This window comes from Lepidothrix coronata, unplaced genomic scaffold, assembly GCF_001604755.1.
Source record: "Lepidothrix coronata isolate B3197 unplaced genomic scaffold, Lepidothrix_coronata-1.0 Scaffold88, whole genome shotgun sequence".
Classification (NCBI taxonomy): Eukaryota; Metazoa; Chordata; class Aves; order Passeriformes; family Pipridae; genus Lepidothrix; species Lepidothrix coronata.
Genome location: NW_016690268.1, coordinates 3556110 through 3579395, shown reverse-complemented (window position 1 = coordinate 3579395; position 23286 = coordinate 3556110). Strand labels below are relative to the sequence as shown.

The following is a 23286-nucleotide window of genomic DNA, read 5'->3' as shown; positions in this document are numbered from 1 at the left end:
TCTCGAGATTACACGTTTTTACAGCTCCAAAATGCCTGGGTTGTTGCACAAAATTAATGCTGGTGAAGAACCAAACAGGATTTCTGGCTCCAGGATGCTAAACCATATAACTGCAATTTGTAAAGGAAGTAATCTAGAAAACCTCATTTCCTGTCTCCGATCCTTGTCTGTGAGATACAAATCATTCCTCCGAGTCTCATGGCAGAGGTAAAATCTGTGCAAATGCTACGGTGGCAAACAGTGGGGATGCTCAGCAACTGATGGAAAGGAATTATCCCTGCCTCTGTGAGTCACTCTGTTGGAAGTGCTGGGGCTTCCAACCTGTGCCAAACCTTCCCAGTAGGATGGGACTTAAAGCCATGGGGTGTTAAAAGCCAACTTTTTCTCCCCTGTGCTGAAGCCAGGCAAGGACATCTTTTGGCCTGGTTGAGCTGTGGCTCATGGCTTTGTGGGGTAGCTGAATGTGACACTGAGCACGCTCTACTTTTGTGTGTAAGGAGGAGTTTTGTTGTTTCTCAAAGGGATTTACCCTTACACTAAGTTCTGATTCTGCTTTTTTTTAAAAAAGTTTTATTTTGAGGCCAATTTTCTCTATCTACCATGTGCATAGGAAACTCCCCTGAAGATGCAATAGCCTGTAACATTATTTTTCCAGTTTTTATGGAGTGCTCAGAAGTCTCTCTACTTGCAAATTATTCTGACAGACCAAACTTTTCATGATCATGAACCATTTCAAGCATTAAGCATCTACAGTAGAGCCCAGACACTCAAGTGTTTTCAATAAACATTAGCACCTAAATTGCTGCAGTCTCCATGAATATGTTAAAAGTGAGTGAAACCCCAGGAAGCAAAATTTCCTCTATGAAGAAATAATTTGGAAAATATATTCCAATGCAAGTAAGGGAGGAGACCAACCTCAGCTTGGTCTCAGGAGTGAAGCGGAAAAGCAAAAGCATGTAATAAACACATTAAAACAATATTTAGCCAACAAACCTTTAAAAACTACAGACATTTAGGGTGGAAAGGATCTGTCTGGTTTTACAAGTAAGCCCTAAAAGTTAAAATTTGATGACTGCAAGTAAATTCTTCCATATAATCCAGACCTTTAAAGCATCACCAAAATTCAATCTACTTAAATGTTTGGGGTTTAAGCCAATCTGGTTTAAGCAGTACATTTTCTTATGTAGATGCAAAGAGCTGCAACACAGTGAAGAGAAAATGAGCAGAAGTTGTGGAGGGTTCAGAGAAGTCTATTATCCACTGCAAGTGGATTTCAGCAGAAAAGATCTGCCAGGGAAGGGAGCTGCAGACAAACATGGATCCAGGGCCTATGCAGTTCCTGCACAGGGGTTTGGTACCATGTTGCTGGGGAAGGGTGCCCAGACCCTCACCAGAATTGCACCATGCAACTGAATAGTGCAAGAACATCTCCCTTCCCTGCTCCCAATGACTTCCCAACTTTTCAAGGGTATTTTTATCTAACAACCAACTTTTCTTGCAGCATTCAACAAAATCTTTCTTGCATGAACATGGTCCTTCATGGGGAAACTGCACAGCAATATGGAGGATTTACCCTGAGATGTTGCTGTCTACTTATTATTTAGCCCCAGAAGCATGTGGTCTCCATTCATACTTTCCCAAGTTCTGATAAAATCCTCTGGTACGTGGAGATATGTTTAGGTGCACATAGACATGCACGTGCATTTGTGTCCTAAGCTCTCAATTCTGTTTTTAAATGGCAAATTCAATACGCATGGATGTCAGACATCCATCCTATGGGGTTCCCCACTGGATCGCAGGGAGAGTCCCCACGTGCTGCAAGCAGAGGCTCAGTATGGGCTGTCTGCAGGGTGGGAGCAGAACAAAGGCTGCGCTGACAGCACTCACTGTGGTTACATGGCCCCAACACTTTCTGTTGTGCAAAGTCTTTCAGGTCTGTATGGCTTTGGCCAGACAGGCATGTTTTGGACTGGGGCTGTTTTTCCCAAAAGAGTGTTTTGGGGTGAGTGTTGATGGAAAATTCCACCTAAAAATGGCTTAATGATTTCTGAAAGTAGAATTCAAGAGAGACATTGCCATTCGTATGTGAACAAATAGTGCTGTGGTTTGGCAGATTGGTGCTCGCCTCCCAAGAGAGCTAACCATTACAGAGGGATGTGCTTGCAAGGATATGGCCATGGGCTTTTTACTCGCTTCATGAAATTCCTGCATTCTCTGGCCAAGCTGCAGGTACTCCCAAAATATCAGCTTAGTAGAAATGTTACTGTTTGCTCGCAATTCCTTGAAGGTCTCATCCATGTGCTGCTGCATAATGCTTGCAGCAGGGCTGGTGGGGTCCCTAGGAGGACCTGGCACTGGCCAAACCCTCACAGGGAGCGAGATGCTGGCAGCTCCAGGAGGGCAGCCTGCAATCAGTCAAACATGTATCCTGGCAGTGACTGGTCTGCACCCACACCTCTGCTCTCCCTTGCTGTGTAGGGAGCAGCTGAGAAGCAACCAGCCTGTGGTGCTCCTCATCTGAGAGAGATGGGAGTGTCACAGCAGGGCACAGAGGTCTGTGCTGTGGCTGTGCCGGGGGCAGGCACCACCAAGCATCATGGCTCTCTGAGGTGCCATCTCTTCCTTCTCCTGCCTGCTCTCCTAAGCAGGATAAAAAGAAGAGGGGAGCAACACCAAAAAGCCACATAAAAATTGCATTCCTGGTCCTATAAATTAAGATCTGCCTGCATTAGGACAGCCTGTACTGACTCAGCTCACGTCCTGTGCACACACACACCACGTGCAGAGGTGTGTGACAGCCTTTTGCTGGGTGATTGCTGACGGCTTTCTCCCCGGGACTGTGCCGTGCTCGGAGCCACGTGGGCCACGTTCTGTGGGTAAGTCATTGTTGTGGTGCAAACGGATTTGTCTCTTTGCTCTGCCCACACTGAGTCTAGGCAACAATAACCACAAAAGCTAGAGTTCACCCTGACCACCACTGACAAGGGAGGCTTTTGTTAAGGAAAGTTTTTGTTCCACAGTGAGCTGGTCCTATCCTCTCCCAAAAGCCATCGGATTCTGTAGGATTAGGGGTTGAGGCAATGGAAAAGCACAGAGGTGCTGAGTGCATGGGGCTGGTGCTGCAGCCATTTACAGCCACCCTTTGAGCAAGCAAGAACAAGCTGTTCTGAGAAAAAATCAGATGCTAAGGTCTCCAGCTATTCACTGTTCACTGTGACTTTTCTGAGGTTTCCTTTCCCACAATAAAGCAAAGAGCACCCTACTTGCTTGCATGCAAGTATTGGGTAGATAAATCAGCAGAGGTTGCTGAAGCACAGAGGTGCTCGAAAACTGCCTGCACAGCTGGGCCCAGAGGGTGATGATCAGCAGCACAGATTCTAGTTGGAGGCCACAGAATCACAGAATCACAGAATATATCGAGTTGGAAGGGACGCACAGGGTTATCCAGTCCAGCTCTTAGACTTGCACAGGACTATCCCCAAGAGTCACACCGTGTGCTTGAGAGTACCATCCAAATGCTTCTTGAACTCTGGCAGGTTTGGTACTGTGACCACTTCCCTGGAGAGCCTGTTCCAGTGCCCAGCCACCCTCTGGGTGAAAACCATCTTTCTAATATACAACCAACCTCTAAACCTCCTCTGATACCACTTCAGGCCATTCCCTTGGGTCCTGTCACTGGTCACTACAGAGAAGAGATCAGTGCCTGCTCCTCCTCTTCCCCTTACAAGGAGCTTGTAGATTGCAATGAGGTCTCCCCTCATTCTCTCCTCCAGGCTGAACAGACCAAGTAACTTCAGACACTTCTCATAAGGCTTCCTCTCAAGGCCCTTCACCTTCTTTGTTGCCCTCCTTCGGATGCTCTCTAACCTTAATACCTTTCTTATATTGTGGCACCCAAAGCTGCACACAATATTCAAGGTGAGGCTGCACCAGCGCAAAGCAGAGCGGGACAATCCCCTCCTTCAGCTGGCTGGTGATGCTTTGCCTGATGCACCTCAGGACACGGTTGGCCCTCCTGGCTGCCAGGGCACTGCTGACTCATATTCAACTTGCCATCAACCAGGGCCCCCAGGTTCCCTTCCATGGCACCGCTTTCCAACATCTCATTCCCCAATCTATACAAACATCCAAGGTTGCCCCATCCCAGGTGCAGAATCCTGCACTTTCCCCTGTTAACTTCATATGGTTGGTGATTGCCCAGTCCTCCAATTTGTGGAAGTCTCTCTGCAGGGCCTCCCTGCCTTCAGGGGAGTCTACAGCTCCTCCCAGGTTTGTGTCATCTGCAAACTTGCTAATTATACCTTCCAGTCCTGCATCCAAGTCATTTATAAAGATGTTGAAGAGTCCAGGGCCTAAGATGGAGCCCTGTGGAACCCCACTAGTGACAGGTTGTCAGTCGGGTCAGGCCAGTAACTAGTTGTGTACCCCAGGGGTCAGTACTGGGTCCAATCCTGTTCGACATCTTCATTAATGAGCTGGACCATGGAGCAGAGGGCACCCCTAGCGTGTTTGCTGATGACACCAAACTGGGAGGAGTTGCTGATGAACCAAAGAGTTGTGCTGCCTTCCAGAGGGACCTTGATAGGCTGGAGAAATGGGCCAATAGGAATCTCATCAAGCTGAGCAAGGGGAAGTTCAAAATCCTGCACATAGAGAAGAATAACTCCAGGCACTAGGGGCTGGGGGCCAGCCAGCTGGGAAGCACCTCTGCAGAAAAGGACCTAGGGGTCCTGGTGGACACCAAGTTGAACATGAGCCACCAATGTGCCCTTATAGCAAAGAAGGCCTATGGTGTCTTGGGGTGCATTAGTCAAAGTACTGCCATCAGGCTGGGGGAGATGATCTTTACTCCCTGCTCAGCCCTGGTGAGGGGCCACACCTGAACTCCTGCATTCAGTTCCGGGCTCCTCTGTACATACTGAATAGAGTCCAGCAAAGAAATCTGAAGATGATGAAGGGACAGGAGCATGTCTCCTGAGAAGAAAGATTGAGAGAGCTGGGATTCTTCAGCCTAGAGAAGGCTCAGGGGCAGCTCATCAATGTATATAAATGCCTGAAGGGAAGGGGTAAAGAGGACAGAGCCAGGCTCTGTTTAGTGGTGTTCAGTGTCAGGATCAGAAGCAACAAGCACAACCTGAAACACAGGAGGGTCTCTCTGGACATCAGGAAACACATTTTCACTGTGAAGGTGACCAAGCACTGGCACAGGTTGCCCAGAGAGGTTGTGCAGTCTCCATCCTTAAAGATACCTACCAGCTGTCTCGACACAGTCCTGAACAACCAGCTCTGGGTGTCCCTGCTTTAGCAAGTGTGGTCGGACCAGCTGACCCCCAGACATCCCTTCAAACCTTCCACTCTGTGATCCTCTGAGGCATTGGTGCACTGAACTGAGCACCCCACAGAAATGCTCATGAGAATGCTAATTTTTCCACATGCCATAGGATTTACCTCGTATGTGTTAAACATGGCCAAAACCTGGCCACAACATAGCCTAAACACTGAATGCAAAGAATAAGTGGAAATTAAGAAAAAAATACAATTCACAAAATATGAAGATGTCTTTCCAAGAGAAATTGTTGTAAAGGATCATGGAGATCCAGACTGAATTAAGATGCGTTTTTGGCACTTTCTCTATCACAAACTCTCATTTCTGCATTTTGTGTTCATATTCTGTGCCAGTTGCTTTTGTTCATGTCGTAGCTTCACATTACAGACATGTGTGTGCTTGTATAGCATATGTGGCCATGTCATAAGAGAAAACCAGATAAAAATAGGACCTCAGTTCTACAAACTTGCCTTATGATTGTGTGTTTTTAACAAGCATTTAAACATTGTTTTTAACCACGGAAATCAGATACCAAGAAAACTTTCATCTTATTCCCGCAAAATCAAAATGGAGCTTCTAAGTCACAGTGCAGCGTGGGAGCAAGCGCCTTTCGTGCTCACTGGAGGAAGTTATTTAAGATTGTGAATTTCATTGGTATTTCTCCTACCAAGGTGCCCCAACCCTCATGACTAAAAGTTGCCCCTGTTAGCACACCTACCCTGTCCCTGCAGCCAGGCTCAGGGAAACTATAGGCACCCGGAAATCATGGTGGTTGCATGGCCCCCATACGAGGCTTTTTGCTCACATTTTGGGACTGAAGTCAAGGGGATGTGGAAGGAAGCAGCTGCCTGCTGCTGTGTTGAGTTCTACTGCTCAGGATGTTGGAGTGACCTGTTCTGCTCCTCTGACTGTGTCGTGACTTGATGCTGCAACATCATTTCCAAAGCTGTGCTACACGTGCAGAATAAAGTCCAACATGTCATGCAGAAGCTGATTTCAGCTGGTTTGTTATTCAGCATTTCCCACTTAGATTTAGGGCCAGATTAGGCTTCAAACATATCGAAACTCCAGTAATTGTTTTCTTGAGATTTTTATCACAAATTGGTAGGAATCTTCAGATTTTTGCTTTCTCTACAATTCCCATAATCTTGAGCTAAAGCCTCTCAAACACTGTCCTCCCCACATAGCTGCTGTTATTGAATAGACAGGCGGATGTTACAATCAGAGGTTCTCCCAATTTCTGTTCTACTACCAGGTGACTAATGGTGAATTGAGATACAGGGGCTGAGCTGTGGAAAATCCCTGCTTCTTGCATTGAAACTGAAAGCACCTGGATCTGAGATTTTTGTGTCTACCAAAGCTTCCTGAAGATGTTTTGCACTAAAAGAGAGAAAAGGTAACCAAAATCGATGAGGAAAGCAAAGAGGGAGAGGTGATGATACAATGGAAAGAGGAGGCACAAACTTCCTGCTGTCTCTCCGTGAAGGGGCTGTTGCCTCATTTGTTATGCTGCCTTGCCCTCAGAAAGTCCAACTCCAATCATCTCTCAACTTTGGGAAACCCCACCAGATGTAAACAACTGCCTCAGCACCCCTAAGTGTGGCTTTGAACCCCAAAGATGGTTCAGGAGGAAGCCCAGCGATAGATCTCCCAGCACGTGTGAGGGCATATGCCTGCCTGGCATGGTTCTTAAAGCTCTTTGCGAGCCTTCCTTGCCTGCCACAGCCATCACCACAGCTGGGCTCACAGCTGATGGCCTGAAGGACTTGTGTCCAGAGGAGGAGCTGTGGCCTGGGTTTTCTGCTGGGCTGGGAAGCAATATCCATTATGAGGTCTCCAGGAGGGAAAGGAGACGGCAGGGAGCCTTCATGGGACTGCAGAGAGCAACATCCCCTGTGAGGATGATGTGAGAGGAGCCCCAGTGACTCAGAGGTGCACATCTGTCCTGAAATACCCAACATCTGGCTCTGAAAAGTAGCATTGGGTGGCTCCCTGTCTGGAGTCACGTTATAGTTAATGACCATGATGCACATGTCAGAAAAGAGGATCTCTATGCTGAGTATTAGCACAGGACTCCCACAGGAGGTGTCCCCCATGCCTTGGCCGAGTCTCTGGCAGCAGGGACACCCTGGGACAGGAGGTCCCACCTGGCCCTGGGATGAGTACCCAGGCTGTGGTATTCTGCGTAGTCCCTGCCAGGCCCGAGGAAAACTGTCTTCGTGCAAACATGGACACAACAGAAGAAAACCTGGTCCCAGTTTTGAAGTTGAACCTCACTACTCAAATCTCATACCACATTCCATCCAACCACTGGGTTCAGTGAAGGTCAATATCTCCTAAACGAGATGGCTGCAAACTGGGCTGGACAGGGCTTCTCTGCACTGTCTTGGGAGATCCCTTTTCAGCACACCCAGTGTTGCAGAGGCAGGAACTGGGTCCCGCCAGCTGAGAAGTGGATCCCCTCAGCCCCTCTCCCCCACCCAAAGGAGCTGTTGCCTCTGGTGCAGCACAGTGCGGTTCAGCACTGCTGGGCTTGGTGGGGCCGTGCAAACGGGTGGAGCTGGGCTGCACTCCTGTAGCACAGCACCTGCTGCACACAGGGCAGGAGCATGTTTTGCACAAAAGAACCCACTTCCTTTCTTCTGCATTGCAAAAAGAAAAATAAAATCAGGCAGAGAGAGCACCGTTTTCCCTCCTTCTTATTCCCAAGTCCCTAGATGAGGTTGTCACCTAGACCTTTGGGCTCCTCAATCTGTTTCGAGGCTGGTGTTGCCATTTGGGCCATCTCCCTCCTCTGCACAGAGGCTGAGACCCTTTGGATCTCCCTTTATTCGTGCCCCCTTCCCACTCCCATTGGCTCCCACGAGAAGCCCCCCACGCGCAGGCAGGTGCCAGGTACTGGTGCCACTGGGTTATCAGCACGTGATTCCCCTTCTGGGATCTGCAGCTCTCTTTTTAGTGCCTGCGTGCCCTCAGAGCCCAAGGGACCGGAGGGATTGTATATGGGGGATGTTTGCTCGGAAAAGTCCCGGGCATGAATTTGCATCATAAACCGCCCCATCCATCATTGCCGAGCCCTGGTGATGGTGACCAGCTCGAGGCATTGCAGACACCTGGCTGGAAACCAGTGGCGTTTTGCCCAGCTTCATCCCAGATTTGTTTCCTTGACGGTGCTAATATGTGGAGATGAAACTCTCACACAAGAGAGTGTAAGGAAGGCAGCCAGAAGCCCCATCAGTGGCATAGTGACCCCTGAATTTGTGTGACCAGTATTTATTTCAGCTGCAGCTGTTTGTCATGCAGTGCTTTAGGGAGATGAGAGAATAGCCCTGAATCCACTCACCAGTGTGGTCTTGGGATATCTGTAGAGATAACAGTTCTCTACTGTTACATCCATTGGCTGTTTTTTCACCACCATGATGAAACAGCTCAGCAACACATGAGCCCTACACAAGCCTGATTAGCTTAAGTCTTGACAGATGTGCATGTAGAAAATCCCCATCTTACTAAGGAATATTTTGAATAATTTACCCAGCAGTTATTCTATTACTAGCAGACCTTTCCCTCTGTGTGACATAACCCCCCAAGCAACAAAAGTATCTCCACTGACAGATGCTTGTTAGCAAATTTTCACTATTACTCTTGCTAGGTATCTTCAACTTGTAGTAAATTCATGGCGATATCATACACTGTGTAATTTCTATACAAATGACTCATGGTACATGGGTACACAGATTAGTACTGCATTTGATATCACTGTTTTAAAACATTAGAAATAATATGCAATTAAATAATTAGTTGGGCTTTACTAGCTCAGAGGGAAATATCAATTTAGCTTAACTGTAATCTTAACCTTGACATTTCTTAGCTTCAGTATTTTTCAGTAGCATCCTGAATGCCCCATGATGGGAATTTCCTAGTGTATTAGGAGTTTTTGGGAGGGGAAAAAAAGGAAACAAGCAAGATCATCACCACCACCACTAAAAACCCAACAGCCTAAAACCACTAAAAAGAGCATAAAAAATCCTTTTGGAATTTGAGAACCCCAGTGTTCTCCAGTAAAGTAGCCAGTGTGGGGAAGACCGTCCCGCCGGTCACAGTGTAGGCTGCGCTTCTGCAAACATTTTAGGAAGTGCTGGGAAGGAAAGTACTCTCTGCATGCTGTAAGACACGCACATAGGGCCGTGGGGTAAATCACAGCCCTCCACTGCTCTGCACCCTGTGGGGGCAGAGCCTGCCCCCAGAACCCCAGCTGAGGCAAGGGGCTTTGCCCAGCATTCACCACACATTATGTTGTCTTAGGAACAACAATTTTTTTCCACTAAGGGCAAATTGTCTCGTTCCACTCAGGTCAGCCTCCGCCCTAAGGAGCTGTGCCTGGTGGTCTGTCCATGTGTGTACGAAAGGCAAAGCTGGGCTTCACCACAGCCTGGGGAGCCAGGTACAGCGTGTCTTGCTCTGGTCACGGGCATAATAAGCTCCGTAGGAGGTCTGCCGCAACTTTGATGGAAAGGTGCCATGGTCCGATCACGCTGCCGTGCCCATATATATCTGTGCCTCAGAGGTGAGCCATCTGGACTGCACGTGAACCAGAGCTGAGGCTGTTTTCATTGTTCAGTTGCATTTTGCATCCTTGTATAACTTCTCAGAGTAAAACTCGAAGTCGGCTCAGATGTCGGGAGTGATTGCTGCGCAGGTACAGTCATTATCTTCTCCAGCACAGCCACTACTGAGAATATCCTCCGCGGCAGCAGCATGCCTCTCACACACCGAAAGAAAAAAAACCCCACCCAGAAAGAACACACAGTTTTACTAACCCTAAGAGAAAGAAAGAAAAAAAACAAAAACAAAAACCCCAAACCTCACGGTACTTTTGTAATGTGAGCGAATCCCGGGAGGAGCTAACACGACCGGGGAGCCCGAGTGCAGGGCGAGGGCAAGAGGCTCCTCGCCCGCCGCCCCTCAAAAGTCGGGAGAGAGGAGGAGGAGGAAGAGGAGGAGGAGCCCCCGATTTCTCTTTCGTGCGTGTGCGTGTGAGCATCTCAGCCCCTCGGGGGTCGCCGCCGCCGCGGGCGGGAGGCAGCGCCGTCCGTCTGTCCGTCCCGTCCCGCCCGGTGCAGCGGCTGCTGCGGAGCGGAGCCCGGCGGTGGCAGCGTGCGGTGAGAGAAGGGCGGGGGGCGCGTCCCGGCAGCTGCTGCAGCCCCGCAGCGGAGGGGGCTCCGCTGTCCTCGGGGTGCCCAAAGCGGGGCGAGCGGCGGGAGGGCGTGCGGGGCGCGGGGGGTCGGTGCCGCGGTGTTCCCAGCTCCCTGAGCTAACGGGCACGGCGTGCGGGATTTTTGGGAAAGGCTGGGTTTTTTGGATAAGGCTTGGGTTTTTATCGGGCAAGGTTAGTTTTTTCCTCTCTTTGAATGTCTTCAGTTTTGTTCCTGCTTTGGTCCCGCCGGAGAGTTGTGAAGGTGCTCCTCAGCACCTCTGCGGGCTGGTCCCCTCAGGCCCCCTGGTCCTCCAGCCCCTCCACTTTCTCAATGAAGCTCCCCATTCCCCTCACAGTAACGAGTAAATGACATGACTGCCACTAGATGAGTTTGGGACCTTCCTTGTGTGACAGACAGTTCCCCTCCCCAGTATCCCCAGTCCTTTCTTGTATGGATTGGACTTAAAAAAAAACCAAACAAAAACCCCCCAAAAATACAAAAATAAGAGGAGCTAGTGATAAGAAGACGAGAATGAGTCACAGCCCCTGTTGAGATGCTCACATCAAAATCACAAGAGAAGCATTTTTCCAAATGACTCGAGCCGTGTGCTGCCAGGGGGGTGGCAGGAGCAGAGGACAGACCTTTTGATTTGTGATGGGGGCCAGCTCTAAGGGTGCCACTCCTGTTATCAATAAGCTACAAGTTTCATGTCTGTTCTTATTCCAAGGGAGAGGGCAAGAGCCTGTGAGGCACCACAGAAATGGCTGTTGTGGAGGCCACGTTCCCGCCCACCAACCTCACCTTTGGCAACCAAAGCAGCTGCAATGTGCACAACCACCACTTCTCTACCAAAGTCACCTTCTCCCTCTTCTACACCACCCTGCTGGTGTTTGGCGCCTGTGGGAATGTCCTGGCTCTCTGTATCACCTTCCAGAGCAGGAAGAAGAAACTCAACTCCACTGACCTTTACCTGGTGAACTTGGCCCTCTCCGATGCCCTCTTCACCCTGGCACTGCCAGGCAGGATTGCCTACTACATCCTGGAGTCTGATTGGCCCTTTGGGGACTGGTTCTGTCGGGCCACAGCTTTCATTTTCTACATGAACACCTATGTGAGCATCTACTTCATGACCTGTGTGAGTGTGGACCGCTACATTGCTGTGGTGCGCACCAGGCACCCCGGCAGGATTCGGAAGATGAGCCGTGCCAGGGGCATCTGTGTCCTCATCTGGTCCTTGGTGTTCCTGCAGACGGCGCCGCTGCTTCTGCGGCCCATGACACGGAGGATGGGGGACAAGCTGACGTGCATGGAGTACTTCAACTTCGAGGAGATTCCCAAGCTGCCCTACCTGCTCCTGGTGGCCTGCGTGCTTGGCTTCTTCCTGCCTGTTGGCATCATCTTGGTGTGCTATGTGAGGATCAACCTCAAACTCTGCCAGACAGCCAAGGAGAACCCACTGACGGTGAAGAACGGGCACCACCACCGGGCCTTCACTGTCATCCTGGTGGTGCTGTTGGCTGTCCTGCTCTGCTTCAGTCCCTACCACCTCAACATTGTCCAGTTCATGGTCAGGAAGATCCTCTACCAGCCATCCTGCCATGAGCAGCAAGCCTTCAAGATGTCACTGCAAGTCACTGTGGCATTCATGAACTTCAACTGCTGCATCGACCCCATCATCTACTTCTTCGCCTTCCGAGGCTACAAGCGGAGGCTGCTCCGCATCTTCAGGAACAGCGGCTCGCTGGCTACCTCCTCTACTGCCAAGACCCCCTCTGAGAGCAACAGCAACAGCCAGCCCCCTGGCTCCACCTCTGTCTAGCAGCACAACCCATTCCCTTTTGCTCTGGCCTATGGACCATCCCTGACAGCAGGAACCAGAGTTGAGCTGCAGGACCAGCACCTTCAACAAGCTTCCTTGCTCCCATGTCTAGAGCCAGGGGCTCCCACAAAGCCAACTTGTCTGGGACACAGCTCTGCCTGGCTCTGCACAGGCCTGTGCTCAGCACTGCTACACTTGCACCTTCCATCCTGGAGCACAGAGAGACAAATTTTCATCCCAGCCGCACAGAAGGCAACTAATGCAGCTGCTCTGGCTGGCAAACCCAGCTGGATGTTTCCCAGCACTGCGCTGCACCCCTTTCCCATGCCTGTCCCACATCCCCCATGGGTCTGGGGGCTGCTGGTAGCCACCATGGCCGTCCCTCTGTCTCCTTCCCTTGCACTGCCCCTGGAGCACTGGAGCAGCATCCCTGCAAGCCTCAGGGCAGCCTACATGGAGCAGTCAGGCTCTGGGCACTTCAGGAGAAGTCTCGGATGTTATTTCCATGCAGAAAATGGCCTATAGCTCCTTTCTGCCACAAATAAACAGCACCTCTGCTCTCTCCCTGCTCAGCATCCCGCTCCTGTACCCAGGCTCTGTGTGGGGTAAGCAGTAAGTGCGGGGCCTGTGGGAGCTGCTGGAAAACCCCTTTCTCAAATGAGAGGGGGGAGGATGTGAATTTGTAGAGCTCCTGGGAGTGCTGCTGCCTGTGTCCTCCCACTTGGCTGGCTGCTTCTTCCCCAGAGTGCTCTTCCTTACACCTGAGGGCACTGCAGTCACCCCAGGACCCACTGCTAGGAAGGGGATAGTGGGGATGGCCTGCCTCCCAGCTCAGCCCCACAGCTGCAAACCTGCCCTGGATGTACTCACTGGGGAAACCTTCCCACCACTCCTTAATTTGAAGGGAGTGGAGGAATAGGGACAAGAGGACGAGGACTAAGGGTGGCCTTATGTGACCTTGACTGACCTTTGCTCGAAGCCAGTGCCCTGACAAGTCCAAGAGCTTTGCTAAAAGCAGGTTAAGAGTGACTATTGCCAGAGTAAAAGGTGGAGCCCTGAGACATCAGGCTTCTGTCGAGGTTTGTACCTGTGAAACAAGGAGAAAGTTGGCAGGATCCTCCTTGGCTTTTTTTCTGAAGTCACTGGACTACAAAAAAAACCAAAAAAACAAAAAAAAACAAAACCCACATGTAGGATTTACAGTTTTTGGGATGTCTGGCCTTTTGTTTGAGGTTGGAAGGGACAGAGACATGCACAGAGACATAAAGAGGAAAAAAAAGCTGCTTTATTTTGCTGAAAAGTATACCTGAAGAAGTTTCATGAATGGACTTTTGATTAATACAAATAATTCTTTAAGGTAATATTATGCCTAGAAAGTTAATAATAGTCACATGCAGTCCTTTATTGTTTTAAATATGCATGAATGAGATTTTGGATAATGATGGTTTTACTTATGGTATAGGTAACTGTAGCATCCTGAAGGCTGACTAAGAGGGATGCCTAAAATAATTCAGGTGAAATGGAACTCCAGTATGTCCTTTCCAGAGACTATCTGAGCCCTCCTCAAAGCAGGTCTAACCTCAGTTCTGGTCTGCAGAGAGCCTTTGTCCTAAAAGGCATGGTACAACGGACAAGGAAGAGCTGGGATGTAATAGTATAAGGATATCAGTGGTCTGATATAAACATAACCTTGTTTGGTCCTCATTGGACTCCATTTTTCTCACAAGTATTTTACTAACAAAAGTACTTTCATCATCTTAGCACCAGTAGAAGCCTTTGGAGTAGGAAATAGGTGAACAGTTGGGTGCAGTGCTGCCAAATGCAGAAGGGATCCTGCCTCCCTCCTCTGGATGGATGCCAGCCTTGGGCCCTTTGCTTTTTAGAATACCCACGCAGGGACAGCAGGCAATTAGCTGGAGCTGAGGGAACATCCATGGGATGGAGAGGGAAGGGACTTGGGCAGAATGGGTCAGGAGGAGTCTGGGCAAAGGAGAACTCTAAGGAACTTGTATTGCCCAGACTAGCTTGCCCACCTGGGCCAGCTTGCTGGCTGCTTGAAAATGGAGCATTTCACTAAAATTGAAGAGAAACCATTTTTGTCTAGAGGCACAGCAACACTTTTTCTACTCTTCATAATTCACCTGCTCAATCCAAGCTCCTCACATGATGCTCACTGTGCCTCCTGCCCCAGCAGCTCCTGCCTTCTGCCACGCTTTGACTCGCCAGCAAACCCTTGGAATCAGAGAAGCACAGAATCCCAGAGTCCTTTATGTTGGAAAAGACCTCTGAGATCATTGAGTCCAACCATTAACTGAGCACTGCCAAGGCCACCACTAAACCACGCCCGTAAGTGCAATAGCTACGTCTTTTAAATACCTCTCCACTGACTCTGCATGGCTGCTGCTCCTGCCTTGCCTCCAACTCTCCTGGGGTGCAAACCTCCCGAAGCTCCCCGGCTGCTGCCCAGGGCCAGGGTACCTGTGTTGGAGAGAGCCCAAAGGACGCAGTGCCCACCCCGACGATGCCACAGGGCGAGAGGGACAACACCGGTTCCTGCCGAAAGAGGGAGTCGAAACCTTTGTTCGGTGTTAAAGACGCGCACGGACCTAAGAAAATAATGACAGATGCAGCCAGTGCTCCCCCCACGCAACTGCTGCCCTACAGGAACGTGACGCCTTTCACAAGCCGTGTGGTTGTGGATTGTCTGGGAAGCACGCGACAGCACACTGGGATCCAAAGGCATTCCATGCAGACTTAGTACTGCGCAGTACACAGGTATTTCTTGCTGTTCTGCGGCCTATTGCTGCCATACGTTTCTCCTCTTTTCTAAGAAGAGAAAATTGCACTTTCATCTTAAGGCAGAGAGTATACTTTGTGGACACACAACACGTACAGGTAATACAGATATAGGATATACTATATATGTATACTATATATTTACTATGCTCTATATACATGCTGGCTGCATCAAAAGAATGTCCTAGGCTGCATCAAAAGCAACATGGCCAGCTGGCCAAGGAAGGTGATTTTGTCGCTCTGTTCCACTTTGGTGAGAGCCTACCTGGAGTACTGCATCCAGCTCTGGGGTCCCCAGTACAGCAAAGACATGGACCTATTGGATTAAGTCCAGAAGAGGGCCACGAAGATGATACATCCTCTCTGTGAAGATAGGATGAGAGAGCTGGGGTTGTTCAGCCTGCAGAAGAATCCCTGGAGACCTTAAAGCAGCCTTCCAGTACCTGAACAATCCTGGAAAGCTAGGTACCTAAAGCATACAAGAAGGCTGGAGAGGGACTCTTGACAAGAGCATGTAGTGATAGGACAAGGGAGAATGGCTACAAACTGAAAGAGTGCAGGTTTAGTTAAGATATTAGGATGAAATTCTTTACTGTGAGGAGGGCGAGACACTGGAACAGGTGGCCCAGAGAAGCTGTGGATGTCTGACCCGTGGAAGTGTTCAAGGGCTGGTTGGATGGAGCTTTGAGACTTGGTCTAGTGGAAGGTGTCCTTGCCCATGGCAGGGGGGTTGGACAGAGCTCAAACAGCATTGCTTTTTCCCTCAGCGGTGGTTCTCAACTTATGCTTTCAGCTAAAAGCAAAAATTTCCAAGAGAGCACTGGGGGACAACAGCTCCTGGTTGCAGTCACACATTATTTGCTAGTAAACTCCCTGTGCTGTGCAACACATCTCTTCAGTCTGTGCTTTAAATTGTCCTCAACTGAAGCTATTGCATTCACACATAATATTTGTAAGCCATCTTTGTATGCCAGTAAAATATTGTAATGTAAAAATGCACATATCTACTAAAAATAAAAGCTTCTTGTGACCAAGTAACAAGTCCTGGTGTGATTGATCAGGCCAGGTGATGTGGGCAACAATCTTCTTCTCAGAGGTGCACATGTGCCTCTCCCCTCCACAAGCAAGTGCTCAGAAGCAGTGAGGGGCAAGCACAAGCTCTTGATCCACCTCCTTTATGCAGGAGACTTGTTTCAGCAGGAAGGTTGTGTGCTCTCATGCCACGGGGATTTATAAAGTGCCTTCAGTGGGAAAAGCAGCATGACTTGTGAGGAGCTGTGTCCTTTCCAGAGGAGGTCTCTCCACAGCTGGGATGGGGTGCCAGGAGAAGTCAGGTTGGCAGGATTAACCGTGCTTTGAAAACCAGAAACATCTGTGTTCTCACACACCAAGGTGGCTCCAGGGTTTGCATCACTGCCCAGTTGCTGAGATTACACTGTTTTGTCTCTTGCTACATGTACCACCTCCTGCAAAACCGACCAGATAAAATGGAAGGATTCCCCTATCGGACACCTCTGAAAAAAGAGTGGATTTTCAGTACAGAATTAGCCACAGTATTGTGCGTTTTCATTTTCTACGTGGAATCCTGTGAATTCTTTGAAAACTGAACTAAATGCAATGCGACATTCCATTCCCCTTCTCTTGGCAGGTCTTTTCTTTCTGTCCTCTTAGTTCTATCTTCTACTTTGCTCCTTTTCTGTAAACTCTGTGTTTTGCTCAGTTCCACATCCCTCATCTCCCTCGAGTCCTCTCCTTTGCTAAGGTTAACTCACATTTATGGTCCCTACTTATCTCCAGTCAAAAGGCCAGATCCTGCTTTCAGTTCAGCCACGATCCTGGAATTTTTCACCCATTTTTAAAGTATGTATATTCCTGCTTTCTCCATTGCAACCATTCAGGTTTAGAAACAGTCCCCTACAAACATGTGTCAGTCCAACTAACTTCTCCTTCCTCTTAAAACTCTCCTTTGGAAAACAAATGACAACAGCTGAACTACCAGTTAGTTGTGATTCTCACCAGTCACACACATTTGTCTGGTTGTACCATTCCTCTGCTCCCCTCACTGGTGTCTCATCTCATATTTGGGCTGAACATTGTTGGTAGCACATAGCTTCTTTGAGTTTCAGAATGGACTTTCTGTGGTCAAAGCATCCCTTTATATGTGCAAACAGGAGGAACGTAATCCTACTAAAAATTGCACCAAATCCAGTATTTTTAAAGTAAATGCACACACACATTTTATATATCTAAATATGCATGCATGCATGTACATATATAAACACATATAGTATTTATGTGTTCACGTGACTCTCCTACCAAAACAGTGCTTATACTCATTTATATAAAATACTGATTACTGTGGCCGCCCAGTTAAAGACAGTTAATCTCATTTAGGTTTTTGTTACGGGAGAACACAAGCAAGAAATTAATTGCACTCACGTATCCCTCTTACTAGTTCAAATGAATGCTGTGCTTTTATTTATCCTCAAACAGATGCAGTTTCCCCCCCGATGTGGGAGTTGTAGCTCCATGTGTTTTCAGAGCTGGGTGCCTTTGCAACTGCACATATACTCCAAATACACACGTCTGAGAGATGAGAGTCTTTGAATACGGACTTTTAATTTTCTTCAACAAACTCTTAACTCTTAGTTAAATTCATCAAACCAGTACATAAATATTTCTCACTTGTTCTCTGTATATATACATATGCATACACACATATATATGCATATATGTAATCATATATATATACACATACAAACATGAGAGCCAGAAACATTGCCCTTTGCCCAGTACATTGCAATATGTTTTTCTGGCTTGTTCTTCTGTTTCAGACAAAAATAATGAGACCTTTTCTCCACCACACGTTCAAGAAGGCACTGGTAAGCGCTAGACAGCACAGGCTGTGCATGAACCAGCTGCAACAGTCCCTGTGCTCGCTAAGTTACAGGCAACCTTTAATGCTTGTTTTGAGGGAGGAAAATGGTTTGGTAGGTATGGAGCCAAATCAACCTACATCTTAGCAAGAAGTTGAGGCTTGAGAACCCGAACCTGGTGGCTTATCAGGCAGATTTCCACAAACACCAGGCTCACTGTGGGTGTATTTCAAAGTATTACATAACTGTCCAGGAAAGTCCCCAGTAAATTACTCCAACGCTGTCTCAAAAGACATTCCCAGTCTAGTAGAGGAATTTTAACAGCAGCAACTACTTTTATTTCAAAATACCAAATCTTGGCTTTACTAAAACCAGTGTGAATTTCCCATGTACTTAAAATCCTCTCCATAGAAAGGTATTCTGTCTTCTCTCGCTGCCAAAAAATACTGCTTGTGTCACACACAAAATAGAAACTATGCTATGAGATATTCAAAACTGTGCCAGACAAACACTATGTGGGCTGCAAAAAACATGCTCCTCGCATTCCCAGAAATGGTTCATGAAAGTTTCACCATCAAGTGGAAACCAAGTTTTTTTCCGGCTCTCATGTGTGCATCTCTCTTCTACGGTTCTTGCACGAAACAGGAACTGTGTTCAACAGCATCTGAGACCCTTCTTTTACCACTTCTTTTTTTTTTTTTTTTAATTGGAAATCACAACCCTGGAAGCATTTTGAGTACAACCTTTTCTCACAGAGGTCAAGGGGAGTTTTGAACTGACATCACTAAGACCTGCATTCTACCCCTTATGTTTGACCACGTTTTGCAAAATGCCCAGCAAAATTTTCCACACAACTGTGACATTTGGATATCCCCTGTACAGGCAACAGTAGAAAGGATTTAGACTTGGAGAATATCCATTTACATACCCCAGGTGCCACTAAACATGTTTTAAAATTCCAAGGAATAAATGCTCTTTGTGCTTGTCCCTAGAACAGGGCAATGTCTGAAGGGGAACAGGTCATATTTAATTTATCCCGGGCTAGGTGGACTTTTTTCCTACAGACAAAATTTGATTTCTGAAGTAATTCATTAATCTTCATTGCTAGTTTTTGATAAAATATTTGTGAAGGAAGAATCTGTATGTTTCAAAATTAAAACCTGTACTTGTTTCAAAACATTTAACTAGTCTACATATACAAATTATCACAGCCATTATTTTTGTTACATGTGTCTTTTCCTTTCTAAGACAGAAAGTTTCCCAAGTTCTCTAGGTACAGAAATGCCCGTGGCCTATAAACATACAAAGCCTCAGCTTCACGCAAACAAAACCTCTCATTTAAAAACCAGACCCTGCCTAAATAATATGATCATAGCAACAAACCAAACCCTGAAGGACATTGATCAAAGCCCAGGAAAACACACAGTCATTCCAAAAAACCCTTACTTCATGCACTGGAAAATACCAAAAATTACATACAGGCACTGTGCTGAAAGCTGCAAAAATCTGACGCAATTTCTGGATAAGGACTTGTGTGCCTGAAAGACTTTTTTCAGTTTTATCATTTAATTAAAAAAGGAAAAGAAATCTCTCTCTCTCTCTCCCTAAGTCTTGTCCTGTACGTTTTCCAGGCCAAGCAAGACCGTGTAGATCTGTACTTTGGTACACACATGTTCATTTGGATTTCCAAACATCCTTCTCTTTCCCATATTCTTTCACCTCCTCCCCTTTGCACCTGCTATTGCCTTTTCTACTTTTTTATGACCTATATCTTATTCTAAACATATGTATGTATTAAATATGCCTGTGTGTATAAAAATGGACACATATACACATGCTATACAAACACAAGTACACACAGAAACATATGTTAAATGCTTAAGATACATGTGTAGATTGGTTTCATGGAGTTGCAGTTTGGAACCTTGTATTCTTTCAGCTTGGCTTTATAGAGATGCTCTCTCCTCTCCACGCCACCTCCTGCAACTCCTAAGGTGCTAATACTGAGCACTTCCAAGAGACAAGCCAAGTAAGCTGATTTATCAATCTAAACTTCAAACCCAGTATTGTATGAGCTTGGCATTACTGTCCTGTTACCTCCTGTACCAACCTGAATCACCCATGGGGTTAATATTCCAGCCTCTGGTCAACACTAAGTTCCTCCAGACAGTGAGGATTCAGCAAATGCAAGGGTTATCCTCATCTCTGACACCAGAAAACTAGAACTATATATATAAAACTTAGCTTTTTATCACTGTCTTTTAAGATAGTGCACAGCCAGCTGACAAAAAAAAGAAAGCAGCACGTAGGACAGAGCATACATCCATTGTTACAGAATTCCTCTCTGAATTAGCCATGGAAGTCATTCAAGTCATTCCAGTTCTGATCTTATTGCATCATTCGATTCACCTTTATTGCTTCCAGTGAGTATCTTCATGACCCGTATCTGAACAGCAATTCACTCAGTTTGTAAAGATTCAAATTTACAGTGGTCACTTACCATACCTTGCCATACACACATGAATTTTCTCTCATCCTATCTGTGTATTATGTGCTGAATGACAACTTTTATTTAAAAAGAAATTTGAGAAATGAAATATTACAGGCATTAATAAAAACTTTGCAAAGAATGACATAATAGTCCCATAACCCTTTACTGAGTTGAAAGTGAAGTGACCTTCAAACCTCTTATTACTGTAATAAAAAATCAAGTACTGTAAAATAACATGTAAGCTAGAGAAATTAGACTTGTAAGTGAAGAAAATACGATTTTTCTTGATAGATAAATCTAGTTGTTGTAGTTGCTGGCACCTCTTTTCCCAGTCGTTAAGTCTGATAACATGTCTAACAAGGATTTACAAGAAAAAACCCACCTATTTTATTTTAAAAATAAATTTAGGTGATATCCAGTAACAAGTAGAAACTAAAGTTACTTTTAAAAGGATAACCAGACTAGAAATCACCAAGTGATCTGAAGGCTTGGGAACAGTTCACATCATTTCTTAACATCAGTTTGAGTCACCAGTCACGCGGAGCCAGTTTCTCTCTCCCGACGCCCCCGTGGGGCCGACCTTGGTGACTCTGCCCAGCAGGTGGCTTTGATCCTCTTCCAGGCATGTACAAACTCATCGAGTGAAGTTCCTTCACACAGAAAACCATCAGTGCTGCAGTAGAAAATTAGTGGCTACATTTAAGTCATTATTTGAAGCCCTCAGAGCTTCTAGGGCATCTCCTCTGGAAAATCCCATTTCCATAAGCCGTGCAACCTGGAAAAGAAATACTGCTTTAAAACCAGAATTTTATTCACACTGTGTGCGCATTAGTCACGTTAAAATTGTGTCAGAAATCCCTTTTCACTGATAAAAGATTTATCTGAGACAGCATGCTTCAAAACACTGCCACAGAGATGACCACTTTATGATACTTTATTCAAAACTGATTGCAGAAAATGCCACACCTGCATTTTCCTAGTTGGTGCAGTTTTGAAAGAAGAGTAAAATCCAAATTGTGGTACCACACATGACAACTACAGTCTGACCTGCTTGCTGCTCTCAACAAGAGCAGGATCTCAAGAAAACAATGCTGACCAAGAGACAGAATTTTACAGCAGATGCGAAAACCTATCCAGATATCCTCAGCTCTACTATCCTTGAAAAGACACACTTCTCCAGAGGACACTAAAAAAACCTCAGAACTATTCATTCTAGGTGTTTCGGTTTTTTTTTAATAAATCTTCAAGTTAGCTCTAAAATAGAGGCAGTACAATACTTAAATGGTTTAGTAAAATTCTTGTAAGGCATCTACAGGTACTCAAAAAAGCACTTTTTTGCAAAAGACTTCTACAAAACAGAAGTCAAGATATCTGATGGAAGAATTACATGGAAAAGTGCACATTAATACAGTGATTTTGGTAATCAAGAACCACTTGACCATCCCTCTTCATAATATCATGTACTTGACACCTAATCTTTGTGCTTTGTGCTAACAGATATTCAAATCACCACATGTGAAAAGCAATGTATGCATAATCAAATTTAATTTATGGCTACACTCCAATCTGAAGTACATTTAAAATCTACAATTCTCACTTTGGTATGACTGAAAGTCACAATATTCACTTTTATAATTAATCTTCCAGAATGTGGAAAAACAAGGTGTGGAGAGGCAGGGAGTGACACGTAAAATTAGCTGTGGCCACTGGCAGCATAAAGCATTCCTCATCCTGCTTCAAATGGTCTTGTGACCAGACACCACAGCTCCTGAACCTGGGCTACAGGAGCTGTCGGAGAGCTACCACTGCTCCTCCTCTGCCTGTAGGTGCCCATAGCACCAGAGTGGAGCCAAGCAGGAATGCAGCAGAGGCTGTTTACATCTTGGGAGAAATATTCCCAGAGTGCAAGAGTAATGTGCAGCACTAGTATTGAAAGTATTCTAACTGCCTTTTAAAAGAAAAGTGCCATCAAAAGCAGCTTTTCTTTCCCCTAAGACACCTCCAGAACTTTCAGTATTTTTAATCATCTCTGCTCTGGTGACTTACTGAGAAATACACAACTGTCGAGTATGCCTAGAGGTGCAGGTCCTCCTATTCTTAATATAAATACACCATGACAAAATGTTAGAGAATGTTACCTTGGTTATCAGAACATCAACCTTAAAACCCACTGCCAGTTTCTCACCTTCTTGTAGGGAGAGAAATGAATTGTTACTTTCAACACTTCTGCAACATTAGTTTAAATTCAAACTCAATTTCGTAACCTGCAACTTTCTAAAGTTTCCTCTGCCTGATTTTTCATGTAAGATTGTGTTTTTTATGAGAAAAAGGGCAGGCAGTGGAATAAAACCTAACCACAGAAACGTTTCAGAAGAAAGGCTTTTACTGCCTTTGCCATGAATTCTAACCTTAAGAAGTGGTGGATGGAAGTGCAACTTCACCATTTAGAGATATATCCATTGAGCATCATGGGGAATAGTAACAAAAAAAAAAATCTCTCTTTTCATCTGAGTGTATTTTAATCACAGGAACTGAATCCAGCTCCAGGAAACAGAGATGTATAACTGGCAACAGTAATTCAAGGTGCTAAAAAACCACAAGAAATGCAGAAATTTTGGTACAAAAAGCATTGCAAATGCTCACAAACTTTAATCTGAGAAACAGATGAAACCCTTGCATTTTTGCCATTCTAAGATAACTTGTGTAGTTATTCGTACAGTCCTGAGAAACCAAAGGTGCTTCAATGACTTTTTCTTTGCAGGGTATCCAGACAGCACTGCAAA

The 23286-nt window shown here is 46.3% G+C and overlaps 2 protein-coding genes across 2 annotated transcripts in view; one reads left to right on the top strand and one right to left on the bottom strand.

Annotated features, from left to right (window-relative positions):
• The window catches only part of LOC108500295 (G-protein coupled receptor 183-like), a 15559-nt gene extending 3219 nt beyond the window's left edge, over window positions 1-12340 (top strand). Inside the window, exon 2 of the mRNA XM_017821037.1 lies at window positions 11249-12340. Within this exon, the coding sequence (XP_017676526.1) occupies window positions 11282-12340 (1059 nt within the window). The 5' untranslated portion in view covers window positions 11249-11281. The remainder of the gene's footprint in view (window positions 1-11248) is intronic.
• A 6358-nt stretch (window positions 12341-18698) lies between these two features.
• UBAC2 (UBA domain containing 2) overlaps window positions 18699-23286 on the bottom strand; it is a 98938-nt gene continuing 94350 nt past the window's right edge. The window contains exon 9 of the mRNA XM_017821100.1: window positions 18699-21278. Within this exon, the coding sequence (XP_017676589.1) occupies window positions 21171-21278 (108 nt within the window). The 3' untranslated portion in view covers window positions 18699-21170. The remainder of the gene's footprint in view (window positions 21279-23286) is intronic.